The sequence below is a fragment of the Coenobita brevimanus genome, chromosome 106 (genome assembly GCF_032717465.1).
Source record: "Coenobita brevimanus isolate Jiangsu-jjx chromosome 106, ASM3271746v2, whole genome shotgun sequence".
NCBI classification, from domain to species: Eukaryota; Metazoa; Arthropoda; class Malacostraca; order Decapoda; family Coenobitidae; genus Coenobita; species Coenobita brevimanus.
The window spans coordinates 3,827,246-3,845,350 of NC_137059.1; the positions used below are offsets into that span (position 1 = coordinate 3,827,246).

Consider the following 18,105-nt stretch of genomic DNA (forward strand, 5'->3'; position numbering starts at 1 on the left):
TGAAGGGTAGATACCTTTTTGCTGTCATTAATATCTAGACGTTTTATGCAAATTAGACACTTTATTTCAGTCGAGGGAATTCCTGGCAGTAATGGAGAATGGTTAAGATACTGTCTGTCGCTTCCATGCACTCTATTTCGAAAATATTACCAGCTGGAAGAACACTATATCTCAGTATTCCCAGTTCTTTACACACGTCATTAAATCAACCAGTATATGGAAAACCTGTAGATAAAGATACAGTGGTGAGTTTTAAATTAGTGCCCCCAGGAAACACACCTTGTCGAAGATGTATGCGCCATGAACTATTAGGTAGTATGCATTCATGTCCTCATGGTCGACTTTTTTGACGTGCCTGTGAAGAGTATGGTTTGGGAAAGGAGTTTTTAGCTTATGTCCACCGTTGGATACACAATATATAGATACAGATATAGATTTAGATACATACATAGATAGATATACGGTATAAACTCTGATTGCAGTACGTGACATAAAATCTAGACGCTGAGATCTGACCTTCCTCTAAGCTATAATCTATGTAAACCAGGTGACGTCCAGGCCATGCGTCAAGAGCCAACAAAACCACACAGTCTGACAAATTCCTGGCAAACATATAGTCCTTGTTTGGGTACAGTTTGGTAGAGAGACGTGAAGGAGGGGGGAGGGGGATAAAAAGAGGAGGGTGAATGGAGGGGGATGGAAAGAAGAGGGTGAAGAGCAGGAGATAAAAAGAGGAGGGTGAGAAAAGGAGGGGTAGAAAGAGAAGCGTGAAGGTAAGCAATGGTTATACTTCATCTTCCCTTCTCAGGCTATGCAATATTTACAAAACTCAGCTCTTTCCCATGCAATGTTTATTAATTTAGACGCTTCACTATAATTTATACCAAAGAAAGAAAGCTATTATCACTCGTGCAGTCTTTACCATATAATTATCTTCTTTAAATATGATTACCACACATTCCTTATGCTTTTAAAATTACGAGACTAGCCTACAGAGGGCAGCACTAAGACTACCCACACATGGCCTCGCTAGTTCTATTTTGGCGCGAGGGATGGTGGTCGGTGTTTGCGTGTGCGTGAGTGTGTGTGAGTGGGAGTGTGTGTGCCGGTGTGGTGGTGGGGGTACACTCACCAGCTACACTGACACCCTCTCCACAGGTACACAAACACACCCATCTTCCGTAAACCATAACAAAGTGTATTTGTCCTGTTCCTCACCGCTTAAAGAGCCACGGAAATATTATCACACAGGTCATCTTAAGTGAGTTATAGTGGCAATTTATTTTCCTAGACACAAACCTTATTGGAAATCGCCTTGAGAGGAAAAATCGTCTAAGTATGCTAAAATTTTATTCCAAAGTGTGTTAACAATGGAAAAAAAAAAAATAGAGATAACTCGAAAAAAAAAAAATACCCTTTTGTGTTGGCCGAAATAAAATTCACAAATGCACGAACGGCTACGAGATTATGAAAATAAATAAATAAATAAATAAATAACTTCAAGGTGGAACGTGAAAAATATTTGGAATTTAAAAAGAATATGTGAAAAAAATGTGCAGTGTGACAAAAAGAATGTGAGGGAGTTCAGTTATTATTATTATTATTATTATTATTATTATTATTATTTTCGTGATCTGGGAATTTTCATGAACTCCGGCTGCATCAAATTCCTCCCGACATTACAACACAGTGACCCGTATTCTCGTCGATTGAGGAGGCTCCTTAACACCTTTTCCTGAGCGATTTATGCTGTTTATTACACCTTATTGTCCTTTTCTACGTTACATAGTCTTTCCATAATCACCATACTCTACATAAATAACGTACAAAAAGATACTAACCAACCATGTCCAAAAAATAAATCGGTAAGAGAGAGATGTTAGGGAGGATCCACATACATAAACAAGATACTAACCAACCATGTCCAAAAATAAATCGGTATGGAAGAGGTGTTAGGGAGCTTCCATAACTGACAAGAATGTGTCAAAAAATAATATCTTAACTCTATACGTTAAAGCCTCATTTTTTATTTAATTTCAACTAAAACCAGACGATTTTATTCAGCTGGGTGGGTCAGCAAAGCCAGAGAGTGTTAATGAAGCCACCGAGGACGAGATGGAGGGATGAAATGGAGAGGTATATGAGAGACGGAGGGGAAGACCGAGGATGAGGTAGAGGGATGGAGTGGAGAGGTATATGAGAGAGGGGGGGGTGTGAGCTGGGGAGGAAGGACAGAGAAATGGCAGGGGACAGGGTGAAATGGAGACGATTTGTTTGTGGCCACCTCTTACGGGATTAAGGCGTCTGGCTGTAGATAGATAGATAGATAGACGGATAGATAGATAGACAGGTAGATAGATAGAATTATGATCTATTACCAGACAAGATCAAGAACACAGGGATATTTTTCTCTCTCCTACCCTTGTTCGTCCTCCAAATAACAGACACAGCCAAACTTACGATAATTTTAATCTGGTAACTAAGATTTCTTTTCGTAGGAGGAACAAGGGATATGAGGAGTCTGTGCACCGTTTTTTTTTTTTTTTTTTTGTTACATTTAAAAATCAGAGTTACAAGAAATTAATTGTAAGTTTGCTTGTGAAATTTTGCCTTGCCAGCACATATATAGAGATGTATGGAGGCCACGTGTGTATGTGTGTGTGTGTGCGTGTGTGTGTGTGTGTGTGTGTGAGAGAGAGAGAGAGAGAGAGAGAGAGAGAGAGAGAGAGCTGTGGAAGCGTTTATGAATCATGTAACTATTTGTGTGTAAAGAGTAAGAGGTCTGGAGGCACTGTTTACTTTCTCTCTCTCTCTCTCTCTCTCTCTCTCTCTTTAATAAGGCTGTTAGACCAAAAATTATATTAAAATTAGGATGGATTTTTGATGGTGAAGAGCCTGAAGAATTAATTTTACCCCTTCAATCCAATGACGTGATTTTTTATATTTTTACTATTTTCAAGCGATTTTATCTATATATATATATATATTTTTTTTGAGTTGGGATTTTTTTTTTAGCAGAGAGAGAGAGGTGCTGATGTGCTGGAGAGGGACGCCTTCACGTGGTGGCACTGATATGACCGTGTGGCTCCACTGCCTGGTTATACAAAGGTCCCTCAGTCCCCTCCCCATCCCCCAAAAGGAGGATGGTGGACTGTATGAGAGTAGTTTCAGCCTGCAGTCTACCGGGTTCACATTCAGATGAGCCTGGGGTAATAACAACAACAACAACTACTACTACTACTACTACTACTACTACTACTACTACTACTACTGCTACTACTGCTACTACTATTACTACTACGTCTACTACTACTACTATTACTAACGGTCTCCTCGGTGCTAAGGAAGCTCCCTGACACCTCTTTCTAACCGATTTATTTTGCCTATTACACCTTACTGTCCTCTTCTGTGTTATACAGTATGAATCCTTCCAATATCGCCATGGTCCGTACAAATAACATATAAATGGAAATTAACCAGCACTCAAAAATAAATCGCCAAGGACGAGGCGATACGGGCCCAAGAGTGTTCAGACGCTGCTTTTGAACTCTCAGGGGTCATTCCTCAGCTGAGTAAAATCGTATGGCGTTAGACTGAACAAAAGAGTAATTACAGGCATGTGCAAAAGTTTACCGATAATCATTTATGAGTACAGTGTCTCGCAGTCTACATTTCACGACAGTATCCTTCCTTCTCGTATTTTTTTTGCTGTTTTGCTTTCCATATTTAAAGGCAGAGTATCCTTCCATCCCTTACTCCTTTGTTGTCTTCCCTTCCTTACGTATTACACTGATTTTAGGAACTACGTGAAGAACAGGGGTAACGGTGAGTGTGGTGGCGATGGGTGGTGGTGGTGTGTGTGCGGTGTGTGGTGGAGAGGCGAGCCAGTGGTGCGGTAGGTGCCACAACACCGCCTACTGTGGCAAGGAACACCAAAAGGAGCACTGGAAGGAACACAAACCAAACTGCAGTCCTTACAGGTACGTGTGAACTAAGATGTTACGTGTTCTCTCCTTAATTTACTTCCTGTACTATAGCTTATTACCCTTAGCTCAAATATTCTCATTTTTGCATATTATTCTGTTGTTATTATTATTATTATTATTATTATATTTTTTGCAGGATATGTGAGAGTGAGCAATTGGGTCGCTACCTGGAGGCTACTAGAGATATCAATCCAGGTGAAATAATTATGAAAGATCTGCCCATTGTTTTAGGACCGCGACAGGTAAGCAGATACACTCTGTCTCTCTCTCTCTCTCTCTCTCTCTCTCTCTCTCTCTCTCTCTCTCTCTCTCTCTCTCTCTCTCTCATATATTCATACTTAGTCACTTTCATTCATTCATTCATATACACCCATTTTTATTCTTAGTTCTCTTTCACTCACACATTCACTCACTTCTACTCTCTCACTCTCTCTTACTCTTCCTCCCAGGTACTCTCTCTCACTCACACTCACTCACTCTCACTCACTTTTCTCGGGACATCATTCTTATATTTAGACTCAGTTCTCACTCACTCTCACTCTAATTTTCACTTCTGATTCACTCTCACTATCACTCAGTCTCACTCTCACTCACTCTTACTCTCTCACACTCTCATTCTCACTCTTACACTCACACTCAGTCCCACTCTCACTCTCTCACATACTCAATTCTCACTCTCGCTCACTCTCACTCACTCACACGCTCACTCTCACTCTCTCATACTCAGTTCTCACTCTCACTCACTCTCACTCTCACTCTCACTCTCCCATACTCAATTATCACTCACACTCTATCACTCACTCACACTCACTCTCACTCTCCCATACTCAATTCTCACTCACACTCCCTCACTCACTTACACTCTCTCTCACTCAACAATAAAGGAATCAATACCAACTACTCTTCAGCCAGATTATTATTTTTTTTTTTTCAGCCTCAAGACGATTTTACTCAGCTTAGGATGGATTTATTGAGTGTTAGAAAAAGCCCTGCCCATACCCGTGAGAATAGTTCCCGCCCCGTGAGAATAGTTCCGGTCCCCGTGACAATAGTTCCGGCCCCGTGAGAATAGTTCCGGTCCCCGTGAGAATAGTTCCGGACCCGTGAGAATAGTTCCGGACCCGTGAGAATAGTTCCGGACCCGTGAGAATAGTTCCGGACCCGTGAGAATAGTTCCGGACCCGTGAGAATAGTTCCGGACCCGTGAGAATAGTTCCGGCCCCGTGAGGGTAAAAGAAATCATCTGTGCTGAGTAAAATCGCATGGAGTGGCTGGAAGGACGTGAAAAAACCGTCTTCAGTGGAGTTGATATTTCCACCATAATCCCTCTCGGTCAAAACGCCTTTAAAAATCTAGATCACTTAAAACCAGACGATTTTATTCGGCTGAGAGGGAGTCATGGGAGCCTGAGAATTAATGAGAATGTGAACAGTAAAGGTGTATTCTTGCTGGTTATGGAAGCGCCCTAACACCTCCTCCTAAGCGATTTATTTTGCTTCTTACCGTCTTGTGTGTTACTTAAGTCATTCTGCTATCACCATACTTTGCCTAAATAACGTACAAAATATAGTCATACGCAAAAATAAATTGGTAAGGAAGAGGTGTTAGGGAGCTTCCGTAACCGACGAGTGTTAATGAGATCTTATGTGTCAGGTAAAGGTGTATTCAAGGTTTAATCCAGGTGAGCATGAGTAGCAGGAGCCTGAGATTTTTTTTTTTTTTTTAATGCAAGGAAAAAGGAACCAAAGGCCAGATGCCCGCAACACTGTTCCCTCCAAGATAAAATAAAAACAAGATAACGGAGAGCCAGATTCAAGATCCCTTCCTTTCGAGATGCCTGGACACACTGCATTTGAAAAAGAGATCATAGACAGTAGGTAATTCAGAGGAAGACAATCCCAGAATTGACCTGTTGCATACCTGAAAGACTGTTAATGAAAAACAACAGAGAGTTAAATCAAGATCCATTCCTTTCGAGATGCCTGGACATACTGCGTTTGAAACAAGAGGTCATAAACTATAGGAAATTCAGAGGACGCCAGTCTCATAGTTGACCTGTTGCATACATGAACGACTGTTAATGAAAGAAAACAGAGAGGAATTACAGACAGAGGAAGACAGTCCCAGAGTTGATCTGCTTTGTACATGTAGAACTGTTAATGAAAGATAACAGAGGGGAAATACAGACAGGAAATAGTCCCAGAGTTGACCTGTTGTATACATAAATTACTGTTAATGAAGTGTCGTTTCTACAGGTGACGGTGGCTGTGTGTCTAGGATGCTTTACACCTGTCAATGGGTCGTACAAATGCGTCCTCTGCGGCTGGCCTTTGTGTGGACCCCAATGTCTTCAGTCCCCCATGCACCTGCCCGAGTGCCACATCTCAAGGAACAGGTGGGTTCAGTACAGACGGTCAGGTATTGGTGTCGAAGTGGTGACATGTGTATTTCATTAATGGTGATATGTTAGTGCAGGAGCAGTGACATGTGAAGGTATGTGATTAGCTTATATAGTTAATAGTTTGGTTTTAGTGCCAAAGTAGTAACATGCAAAAGTTCGTAACAAGTTCGTATGTGAGAAGGATGACGAAGCAACAGATGGATGCACGTGTGATTGGACCTCCCTGTGAATGTTCAGGAAAGTGCTTTGAAAAAGTTGGAGCAGAGAATGTGAGGAAAACTTTTGAGAACTCTTGGGGTTTGAAAGACCATAATGCACACTCGAACTACCTACATAGTCGTATAACATCCATTGGTGTGAAGAGAAGTCGAGAGAAATTAATTTGGTCTTTTTAGATTGGTGAGTGTTCATTATATAAAGGTATGCTAAAGTAATGTCCATGTTTCTATTACACATAACATTTTCAAAAGTACGTCTTACAAAAATCTTAAATTTCAAGATTTAGAAATTAATTTAAGAATTAATAAGAATAGGCTAATAAAAATTTTACAGTTTACTGCTTTCATAGGATAGCTTTTTCTGTTAAACTATTATCGTCGTACATTAATATTTTGTGTGGGTCAAAAAAGTAGGTATACCTATTTTTTTTTTAGGATGTCATAAAATATTTGTGATTTTTTTTATTTTACCATGAGTAAACAGAACTCATCAAGAACATTTAATTGATGTACACTAACCATCACTGCAGCCGTGAAATTACGTCACTGCAGGTTGTTGAGCTTTAACCTTCATTTGGCTATTGGTGTTTTGGCGCTTGAAACCCAAATCGTTATACTCTGCATCAGTAACGTACAAAAGTATATCAACTAGCCATATTCAAACATAAGTCGCTAAGGAAGAAGTGTTAGGGAACTTCCTTAACCTACGAGAGTACGAACCTGGGTCTTAAGAAAATTAATTGCTTTGGAAGACTGTGACTTAGCAAATTTGACTGACTGAATGAGCTTCTTACTGTTAATGAGGATAAACTTAAGACATTTCTCTCCTCCTTCAGAGGTTCCAAAGTAGAGGTTAAGAAGTTCATGCAGGTCAACGAGATGTACGAGTGCATCACGCCACTCAGGTGCTTGTGGCTCAAGGAAAAGGACAAGGCCAGGTGGAACGCACTGTGGTCCATGGAGTCCCACTTGAAGGAGCGCCAGTCCATCGCAGAGATCCAGGAGCACAACCAGAAAAATATCGTGGACTTCATCAACAAATACCTTAACACCACCTGCTTCACGGACGAAGAAATCCACACCGTCTGCGGTATTATTGACGTGAATGGCTTCGAGATCCCTGGACCCAACGTGGTGGGGTTATACGGGAAGGCGTGTATGCTGGAACACAACTGCATCCCTAATTCCACCCGCACCTTTGACCAGGAGTTTAATATCGTGATCAGGGCAGCGGTGAAGATCCCTAAAGGCAGCCACATCACCACCTCCTACACGGATCCGATGTGGGGCACGGCGAATAGAGAGATGCACCTCCTTACTACCAAGTTCTTCAGGTGTGTAAGAAGTTGTTTATCATCATCATCATCATCATCATCATCATCATCTACACGGATCCAAAGTAGTGCACGGCAGATAGATAGCTGTACCTCCAGTCGAAAAAAACTAATAGTAGTAGCAGAAGTAGTTGTAGTAGTAGTAGTAATAGTAGTAGTAGTAGCAGTAGTAGTAGTAGTATTAATAATAATAATAATAATAATAAAAATAACAAAAGCATAGCAGTAATAAAAACTCCCGACAATACCTGACAACAATAAACACATTACATATCGTCCAAATGAGTTATAATCCAACCTGAACCTTTCCCCAGATGTACCTGCACCCGCTGCAAGGACCCCTCTGAGCTAGGGACGCACCTGAGCAGTCTGAGATGCTGCCAGTGTGGGAGTCAAGCTGTCCTCCCTTCACCCTCCCCGCAGGACATCCAATTCTGGCAGTGTTCCACCTGTCCAGGCAGGCTCACTGAGGAACAGGTATCGTTCTCGTCTTTGCATTATTTTCCCAGACGATTTTTATGTGAGAGAAACACATTGAGGTGGTTTGGCCATGTGGAGAGGAAGGAGAGTGAGAGACTGACGAGGAGAGTGTGTGTGAGTGAGGTGGAGGGGGGGGAGAGGGAGGGGAAGGCCAAGGATGAGATGGAGGGATGGAGTGAAGAGGTATATGAGAGAGGGGGGGGGGTGAGCTGGGAGCAGGGCAGTGAAATGGCGGGGGACATGGCGACATGGAGGCGATTTGTTTGTAGCCACCTCTTACGGGTTTAAGGCGTCTGGCAATAGATAGATAGATAGACGATTTTTATATAAAGCTCTAGAAAGACTGAATAGAGTCAAATAGAGCCTCGAGAAGCATCCCTCTATTTTTTTTATTTTTTCATTTATTTATTTATTTATTTTTTTTTGCGTGTGAGAGAACTATGCCACTTATATAACTTAAATTCTTCGTCAGGGTTGCGTGAAATGTGATAGGTCTTAGTTACGAGGCAGGAATGAGTCTCCTTGGTTGCTAGTAAAATTTATCCACCAATCTGACTACATCTGACCATCAACGGAGCAGGAAGAGGTTATGGATGACTAGACTAGGTGAAACAGATTATAGTGATGAAAATGGTTTGGCAGCATCAAAAATAAAATGAAAATAAAAACAGAGGCGAAAGACAAGATGGTGATGAGGAGGAGGAGGAGAAGGAGGAGGAGGAGAAAGGGGAGAAGGAGGAGGAGAAGGGGGAGGAGGAGGAAGAGGCAATGACGATAATAATGATGATGATGATGAAGAAAATGAAAGTGATGATAATGATGATAGTAATAATGAATATGAAGATGATAATAATGATGATGAAGATGATGATGATGATGATAACGATGAGGAGGAGGAGGAGGAGAAAGAGACAATGATAGTAATGAATAAGATGATAAAGATGGAAATGATGATGATGATGATGATGATGATGATGATGATGATGATAAGCTCTCTCCCTCAGGTCTCGTCGTACCTGAAGGGCACAGGGGAGAAGCTAGTGACCCTGAAGGACCTGCCTCTCTCCGCCTCTGAAGCCTTCCTGAAATCGACAGCAAACAGACTTAGCGAAAACCACTACTACCGGAGCGACGTGAAGCTGGCCCTTGCACAGATGTATGGCCGCACCGGAGGACCCAAGCAGCCCGACCTCAAGGAACTGGCCAAGGAACAACTCGAGAGGAAGGAGGCGCTGTGTCGAGAGGTCCTGAAACTCGCTACCGTCTTCTGCCCAGGTGAGAGAGAGAGAGAGAGAGAGAGAGAGAGAGAGAGAGAGTGAGTGTTTATGACCTTCCTTTAGGGGATAGGTGTAAAAATAAATCTTCTTTTTTTTCCTAGGAGAGACACGGCTATTGTATTAGAGGAGTTTAGAGTGAGAGAGAGAGAGAGAGAGAGAGAGAGAGAGAGAGAGAGAGAGAGAGAGAGAGAGAGAGTTTATGACCTTCCTGCAGTTCATAGGTGTAAAAATAAATCTTCTTTTTTTTTTTTTCCTAGGAGAGCCACGGCTATTGTATCAGAGGAGTTTATGATTTCTTGTACTGGACAGGTGTGACAATAAACCTTCTCTTTTTATTCCAGGAGAGACACGGCTGCGAGGGCTTCTTCTCTACGAACTTCAGGCTTCATGCAGAGAGAAGCACCGCAGGCAGCCCAAGAAACTGAAGTACACTGAACAGGCCAAGACAGTGCTGAAGGTAGGAAGTTCAAGACCCCTTTCCCCTCTGTTAAGACTATGCTAAGGAAGTGTAGGCCTGTATGTAAGACTATGCTCAAGGAAGAGGATGTAGACAAGACTGTGATCAAAGTAGGAGGTTTAGGTAAGACTATGCTCAAGGTAGATAGTCTAAGTATGACTATGATCAAGGTAAGGAGGTTTAGGTAAGACTGTGATCAAGGCAGGAGGTTTAGGTAAGATTATGCTCAAGGTAGAAAGGTTTAGGTAAGATTATGCTCAAGGTAGATGGTCTAAGTATGACTATGATCAAGGTAGGTTTAGGTAAGACAATTCTCAAGGTAAAGATCAATTCTAGGAAATTTAGTGAGCATATTAACTCTCTTTGGCTCCTATGACTCACTTAGATGAATTTTATCGTGTCACCTGGAAGAGAAAACAGAGAAAGAGTTGCTCCGACGACGAGAGGGGTGCTATACTACTCCTTTTACTCTATCTTGGCTTAAAATTGGTATCCCTCTAGCTTGAATACTGAAGTGTAGCAACAGATTAACAGAACAAAATGGTGCAAGTCACGAAGAAGTGCTGTGGAAAGGATGTAGAGCCACAGTATTTTTCTCTGCCAATATACTAAGGGAAGAAAGCAGTGCAGGGATAAACGTTAATGCAAGAGTTAACCATTACTCCCAGTCCTTCATTTATGCAACGGGTCAACTCTGGAACTGTATCCCTCTGTCTGTATTTCCTACTTCCGGTGATCTCCAGTCTTTCAAACGCAGTGTGTCCAGGCATCTCGAAATGAACGGACCTTGAATTTGGCTCTTCGTTTGTATTGTTTTTGTTTTGTTTTTTTCATGGAAGGAACGGTCTGCGGGCTTGTGGCCTTTGGTTCCTTTTTTCTTGCATTAAACAAAATAAAAAAGTGTAGTGGGTGATGAATTTTTTGGTAATTTTCAGGAGTGTGAGGATGCACTGAGAGAAGCCAGCAGAATACTTCAAAGGGAATCGCCTCTACAGCAAGAATACCACATAGGTTTGCAGGCTGAATCGGAACTGGCAGAGGTTACGGCACAAGTTGCCAAAATGCGGTGAGATGGAGAAGGGGGGAGAGGAAACTGATGACGAGGAAGAGGAGGAGGAAGAGGAAGAGGAGGAGTTGGAGGATATGGGGGATGAGGAAGATGATGAGTTGGAGGATAAGGAAGAGGAGGAGGAAGAAGAAGATGTTGACGAGTTGCAGGATAAAGAAGAGAAGGAGGAGGAGGAGGAATTGGAGGATACGGAAGAGGAGGAGCAGGAGGAGGAGGAAGATGATGGCGAGTTGGAGGATATGGAAGAGAAGGAGGAGGAGGAGGAGGAGGAAGATGATGGCGAGTTGGAGGATAAGGAAGAGGAGGAGGAGGAGGAGGAAGGAGAAGATTACGAGCATAAGGAGGAGGAGGAAGGAGAAGATTACGAGCATAAGGAGGAGGAGGAAGTAAAGGAGAAGGATAATTATGAGCACAAGCAGTAAGAGGAGAAGAAGCAAGAGATGAAGGAAGAGGAAGACCAGCTGGAAGGCAAGAAAGAAGAGGAAGGGAAAGATTACGAGCAGAAGGAGGAGGAGGAAGTTTACGAGAAGGAGATGGAGGAAGAGATTTGGAGGAAGAGTGAAATTTGAAGATGATGATGATGATGATGATGAGGAAGAGAGGGAGGAGGAAGAGGAGGAGGAAAAGGAGGAGGAGAAGAAGAAGAAGAAGAAAAAGAAGAAGAAGAAGAAAAAGAAGAAGAAGAGGAGGAGGAGGAGGAGGAGGAAGAGGAGGAAGAGGAAGAGAAAGAGAGGAGGCGCAGGAGGAGGATTTATATGCCCTAGTCTCTGATAATGGACCCCTTCAGTACGGTGACTTTTTTCATTTAATTTCGGCTCCTTTCAGACGATTTCGCTCAGCTTAGGAGGGATTTCAAGAACTGAAGGGGTTAAATACACTCTTCATTAACCCCCTCATCACCACAAAAATCTTAATAAAAAAAAAAAAATCGTCTGAAGGAAGTGAAAATAAAAGATAAAATTGCATCACTGAATTGAAGGGACTAATTCAGAGGAAAAAAGTATATTGCATTTTTTGGGCCAAAATTTTTGCTTTTTTCGGAGTCAAAAAAAAAAAAAAAAAAAAAAATCACACCTTTTTCAAAATTCTGCCTTACCTTCAATGGACATAAATTTTTCGATACCTTTATATTAATATTTTTATTCCATTAATTTTTTTTTTTTTTTTTGGATAATTTTTTCAGGTGAGGAATTTCAGTAAAAGTTAAAAATTTATGTGTCCTTTTTTTAGCATTTCCTCAAATGCGTCAAAATACAGAGTCAGTCAAAAGTAGTGTGGGGATTGGGTGTAGGGATTGGGTGTGTAAGGATTGGGTGTAGGGATTGGGTGTAGGGATTGGCTGCAGGGATTGGGTGTAGGGATTGGGTGTGTAAGGATTGGGTGTAGGGATTGGGTGTAGGGATTGGCTGCATGGATTGGGTGTAGGGATTGGGTGTGTAGGCATTGGGTGTGAGGGATTGGGTGTAGGGATTGAGTGTAGGGATTGGGTGTGTGAGGGATTGGGTGTAGGGATTGGGTGTGAGGGACATTTGGCATATCATAAAGGCTTAGATCAATTATAACTCGATTTTTTAACATTCTTCTTCATCTTCCTCCTCCTCCTCCTCCTCTTTCTTCTTCTTTTTCTTCCTCCTCCTCCTCCTCCTCTTCCTCCTCTTCTTTCTTCTCCTTCCTCCTCCTCTTTCTTCTTCTTCTTCCTCCTCCTCTTTCTTCTTCTTCTTCCTCCTCCTCTTTCTTCTTCTTCTTCCTCCTCCTCTTTCTTCTTCTTCTTCCTCCTCCTCTTTCTTCTTCTTAATATGATTTTAAAATATTCAGAATTTTTTTAGTAATTTGAATATAGTTATGATTAAAAAATAAAATCATTCAGGACGACAATGGAATAATAAGTCAATAAAGGAAAAATTGTTTTATTTTCCCATTTTCTTTTGGGAATTGAAGCTGGAACTGAAGAAGACCGAGAAAGCCTGGGGTTGGGTTGTAGAGTAGGGTGGAAGCGAGTTAGAGAAAGAGAGAGAGAGAGAGAGAGAGAGAGAGAGAGAGAGAGAGATTATGACTGTGTGTGTGTGTGTGTGTGTGTGTGTGTGTGTGTGTGTGTGTGTGTGTGTGTGTGTGTGTGTTATAAATCAATATTCAAAATGCTGAGATGTCAGATTTAGGCCAAGTTAAGGTGAAAAAGGTATAGTCAGAATGAAAGATAAACACTAAGCATAATCAAAAAACCATTCATTTATCTCGAACTGGAGCTCAGTGAACCATAGAAGCTTCGAATCCTGTCAGTCACCCTCTAGCCGCGAGAGGGGGAGGACGCAAGAGCTCTGGGTCTATATTTTCTCAGTGATACAATAGAGTGTAAACAGCATCGCCAACTTCCTCAGATGAACAAAGGTAAGAGAGGATATTGTTCGTTCGTCCATTGGTAGCTACGATTTCCTTCAGCTGTGCCAAATCGTCTTTATAAATATGATAAAAATTAAGAAATGGTGTGGTGCTGATGTAACTGTACTGACGAAAAAATCTGATTATTGGGAGAGAAAGGAGAATGAGTGATCGACTGGGAGACTGCGTGTGAGCGATGTGGGGGGGAAAGAGTGGGAGGGGAAGACCGAGGATGAGGTGGAGGAATAGGGTGGAGAGTTATGTGTATATGAATAAGGGTGATGTGAGATGAGATGGGGCGGTCTGATGCTGTGGACAGGGTGACATGGAGGCGATTTGTTTGTGGTCACCTCCTTCGCAAATAAAACGTCAGGTTGTAGAAAAGCACAGATATCTATAAACAAATTGAGAGAGAGAGAGAGAAAGAGAGAGAGAGAGAGAGAGAGAGAGAGAGAGATTCACACATACGAGTACCTACATACATACGTACATAAAGACAAAGATAGTGGTTGAGGAGACAAAGGGGAAGACAGGAGGAAGCAACTCATGTGAGAAGAGTGGAGAAATTGCAAGATAGTGAGAAAATGACAGAGTATAAGAGCATAGTGGAAGAAAGACTGGGAAGGTATGAGCTAGAGCAGATGGAAGGGGTGGAAGACGTATGTAAGATATTCACGGAAGAGATAGGCGCAGCGTGTGAGGCGGTTTGTGGAGTGAGGAGGAGATGCAAGGGTGTGCAAGGGACAGCATGGTGGAATGATGAGGTGAAACGAGCTGTGGAACAAAAGAAGAAGGCATATAGTGAATGGTTAGCGAGTAGAGGTAGGGGAGAAGATGAGAGAGAGAAGAGAGAGGTATATGTGAGCAGGAGAAGGGAGGTTAAGAGACTGGTGAAGGAGAGTAAAAAGAAAGTGGATGAAGAGTTTGGGAGGAATCTGAGTGTGAAATGGAGGGAGAATAAGAAATTGTTTTGGAAGGAGGTAAAGAAAGTAAGGCAGTGTGAAAGGGGAAATAGTAGGGGAGTGAAAGATAGGAATAATAGATTGTTGGTGGAGAAGAGAGAGAAACTGAGGAGATGGAAGGAGCACTTTGAGGATTTGTTGAATGTGGAGAGTGAGAGCAGTGCGAGTATAAGTGGTTGGGGAATGGCTGGGAGAAGAAGAGATGAGAGGAGGGAGGAAGAGATCAGCAGGGCGGAAGTAGTGGAAGCGATGAAGAATATTAAGTTGGGAAAGGCCCCAGGAATTGATGGAGTGTGTGGTGAAATGCTTAGGTATGGGGGTGAGATTGTTGTGGAGTGGATATGGAAGTTGTGTAGATTGGCTTGGGAAGAGGGAAGGGTTCCAGAGGAATGGAAATCAGGTATAATTGTTCCTTTATACAAAGGAAAAGGAGAGAGAGAAGTATGTGGTAACCATAGGGGTATTTGTCTACTTAGTGTGACTGGTAAAATATATGGTAGAATACTCATTGATAGGGTTAGGCATATGACAGAGGAGCTAGTTGGAGAAGAACAAGGGGGATTTAGGAAGGGAAAAGGGTGTGTAGATCAGATATTTGTTCTAAGATGTTTAGTGGAAAAGTATCTAGAGAAGGGAAGGAAAGTGTATGCTGCCTTCATGGACTTGGAGAAAGCTTATGACAGAATAGATAGGCAAGGTATGTGGAAGGTATTAAGAATATATGGAGTGGAGGGGAAATTGTTGAGTGCTGTGAAGAGTATGTACGAGGGAGCTAGGGTTACGGTGCGAGTGGATGGTGAGCTGAGTGAGTTCTTTGATCTCAATGTGGGACTGAAACAGGGTTGTGTGATGTCTCCATGGCTGTTTAATATATACATGGATGGGGTTGTAAAGGAGGTGCAGGGTAGGGCAGTGGATGTGGGGGTGGCTCTAATGAATGAGGGTGAGATTTGGAAGCTTCCGGTGTTGCTGTTTGCTGATGATACAGTACTGTTGAGTGAAGATGAATGAGAGTTGCAAGGTTTGGTGAATGAATTTGGGACAGTGTGTAGGAGGAGGAATCTGAAAGTTAATGTAAACAAAAGTATAGTTATGGTGTTTGAGAGGAATGAAGTCACAGAGTGTGCAGTGAGGTTGGATGGTGAGGATATGGAGAATGTGAGTGCATTCAAGTACTTGGGTAGTGTGATGAGTAAGGATGGAACTTTGGGGGATGAAGTGCGTGAAAGGGTACAGCAGGGAAGGAAGGTTGTTGGTACACTGAAAGCAGTGATGAGAAATAGGGAGGTGAGTATGGAAGTTAAGAAGTCACTGCATGATAGTACTGTGATCCCTACCCTGACGTATGGAAGCGAGGCATGGACCTTGCAAGAGGGGAACAAGTCAAGAGTGAGAGCAGTGGAAATGAGTTACTTGAGAGGAGCATGTGGAGTGACGTGGAGGGACAAGTTGACGAATGAAGAAGTGAAGGAACGCTGTGGGGTGGATGTGGATGTGGTTGAGAAGATTAGGAGAAATACACTGAGGTGGTTTGGACATGTGAAGAGAATGGAGAATGAAAGACTGACTAAGAGGGTCTATGTAGGTGAGGTGGAGGGAGGGAGAGGGAGAGGTAGACCGAGGATGAGGTGGAGGGATGGAGTTGAGAGGTATATGAGGGAGGGGGGGTGAGTTGGGGGGAGGGTAGTCAAATGGCGGGTGACAGAGCGACTTGGAGGCGTTTTGTCTGCGGCCACCCTTTGCGGGATTAGGGCGTCGGGCTATAGATAGAGAGATAGATAGACATAAAGACAGACAGACGGACAGATGGACATCCTCCATCACATTGCTCTGAGCTGAACTACCACACAGATTAAGTCTATGATCACCAAGTCTGTAACATTTAGATATCAATGCAAAGTATAAGGAACCAATATTATAAAGAGTACAGGAAACAATTACATTTTTGTGTGAGTCGACCAAAAGGTAAGAATTATCATCATTATTATCATTATTATTTCTATTATTGTTATTATTATCATTATCATTTATAGCTTTTTAGGGTTTTTATCGAACAGAAATGAAGATGCAGGGAAGGAGTTGCTTTGTTGATGAATGAAGTGTGGCAGAGTGGAATGAGAGATTACAAATGTGTCAGCTCGAGATGTATGTATGTCAAGTTCAAATTTGAAAAGGTGAAGAGGGAGTGATTGTAGAGTATGCACCGTGTGAGGACTGGAGTGAGAAAAAGACAGGTTTTAGGATGAGCTGGATGAAGCAGTGGGAGGAATGCCCAAGAGCTATAAAGTGATCGTAATGGGCGATATGAATGGAAGAGTAGGCATTGGTCCTGAGGATGACATAATGGGTTTTAATGGTGTACCAGGAGAAAATGATGATGGGAAGCGACTGAAGAATTTTGTGTCAGGAAAGGAGGTTGTGTATTTGTAACTCGTATTTCAAACACAAAGATGCACATCAATATACATGGTATAGAGGGAACGGAGATCGTGTTGAAAGGAGCCTGATTGATTACGTGCTCGTAGAGAGGTCGATGCTGGGAATGGTTGCTGATACGAGGGCCGTGAGAGGACGACGTGGAGGTCTGTCAGATCATATGAGTGTGGTATGCATGATCAAGCTGAGAGGAGTGAGGTGGAGACTGAAATATGGTGAGAGTTCAAAATACCTGAGTACAGTGATAGAAAAGAAGGGGAAATGTACAAAAGAAGTGGAAAGTAGAGTGACAAAAAGAAGGAACGTAGCCGATGCTATGAAGGCCTTGATAAGAAACAGAGGCTTGAGTGTTGCAGCTGAGTGAGGCTTACATGAAGGAGTGTTAGTGCCAACTTTAACATATGGATGTGAGACTATCGAGTGGCATGAAAATGAAAAGTCAAGAGTGAGAGCTGTGGAGATGGGACTACTGAGGAATGTATGTGGAGTACAGAGAGTGGATAGGATACGAAATAATGTGATTCGTGAAAGATGAGGAGTAAAGAAGTCTGTGGACACCAGAATCGATGAGAGTGTACGGAAATGGTATGGTCATGTGGAGAGAATGGATAACAACAAAGTGGTGAAAAAGGTATATCTGAGCAAATTTGAAGGAAGGAGGAGACAAGGTAGGCCAAGGAGAAGGTGGAGGAATATGGGTTGACGACTGTGCGAGGAAGAGAGGTATGGAAGTCGGTGAAGCTAGGGAAATGACAAGAGATCGAGCTGGCTGGATGAATGTTGTGAGAAGAAGTGGGTGATCAGGGATTTAGCATCCTTTTTTAACGTGACAGCGTTCGGATTGACTCTATCAGATACATTTATGTGAAGCTACAGTGTGGTGAAAGTTTTTGGCATATCAGATAGAGCCAGGATTCCGGGGGCTTGAATAATGAGTGAATGGAAGCGTGGCCCATTGGGCTGGGCAAACTTGGTCTGTCTAGATGTTGCTACTCCTCACCCTGCCCTAGGGTAGGAAAAGATGATGATGATGATGAATGATGATATATATAAGGAAAGAAAGCTAACAAAATGGTCAGAAGTTATCGATTATAAGGTTATTATTTTAT

The 18,105-nt window shown here is 42.4% G+C and overlaps 1 protein-coding gene across 3 annotated transcripts; it reads left to right on the forward strand.

Moving 5' to 3' along the window:
• Positions 1-657: 657 nt before the first annotated feature.
• Positions 658-12,436, forward strand: LOC145416529 (SET domain-containing protein SmydA-8-like). 3 transcript variants are annotated; one of them, XM_080285494.1, is made up of 9 exons: positions 658-773; positions 3,800-3,980; positions 4,123-4,228; positions 6,242-6,381; positions 7,442-7,939; positions 8,254-8,416; positions 9,424-9,694; positions 10,038-10,153; positions 11,089-12,436. In XM_080285494.1, exons 2-9 carry the CDS (start codon positions 3,841-3,843, stop codon positions 11,221-11,223), a joined length of 1,569 nt encoding a protein of 522 aa, XP_080141620.1. In that variant the 5' UTR covers positions 658-773; positions 3,800-3,840; the 3' UTR covers positions 11,224-12,436. The 3 variants fall into 3 exon arrangements, with proteins under 3 accessions (XP_080141620.1, XP_080141618.1, XP_080141619.1); XM_080285492.1 differs by lacking the exon at positions 658-773 and adding an exon at positions 1,068-1,158; XM_080285493.1 differs by lacking the exon at positions 658-773 and adding an exon at positions 1,131-1,261.
• The last annotated feature ends 5,669 nt before the right edge of the window (positions 12,437-18,105 follow it).

Excerpts from the sequence above, each read along its gene's own strand:
- LOC145416529 (XM_080285494.1), top strand. The coding sequence starts at position 3,841 with ATGGGTGGTGGTGGTGTGTGTGCGGTGTGTGGTGGAGAGGCGAGCCAG. Across the intron at positions 3,981-4,122 it reads CCAAACTGCAGTCCTTACAG|GATATGTGAGAGTGAGCAAT; the intron begins GTACGTGTGAAC and ends TATTTTTTGCAG. Across the intron at positions 7,940-8,253 it reads CTTACTACCAAGTTCTTCAG|ATGTACCTGCACCCGCTGCA; the intron begins GTGTGTAAGAAG and ends ACCTTTCCCCAG.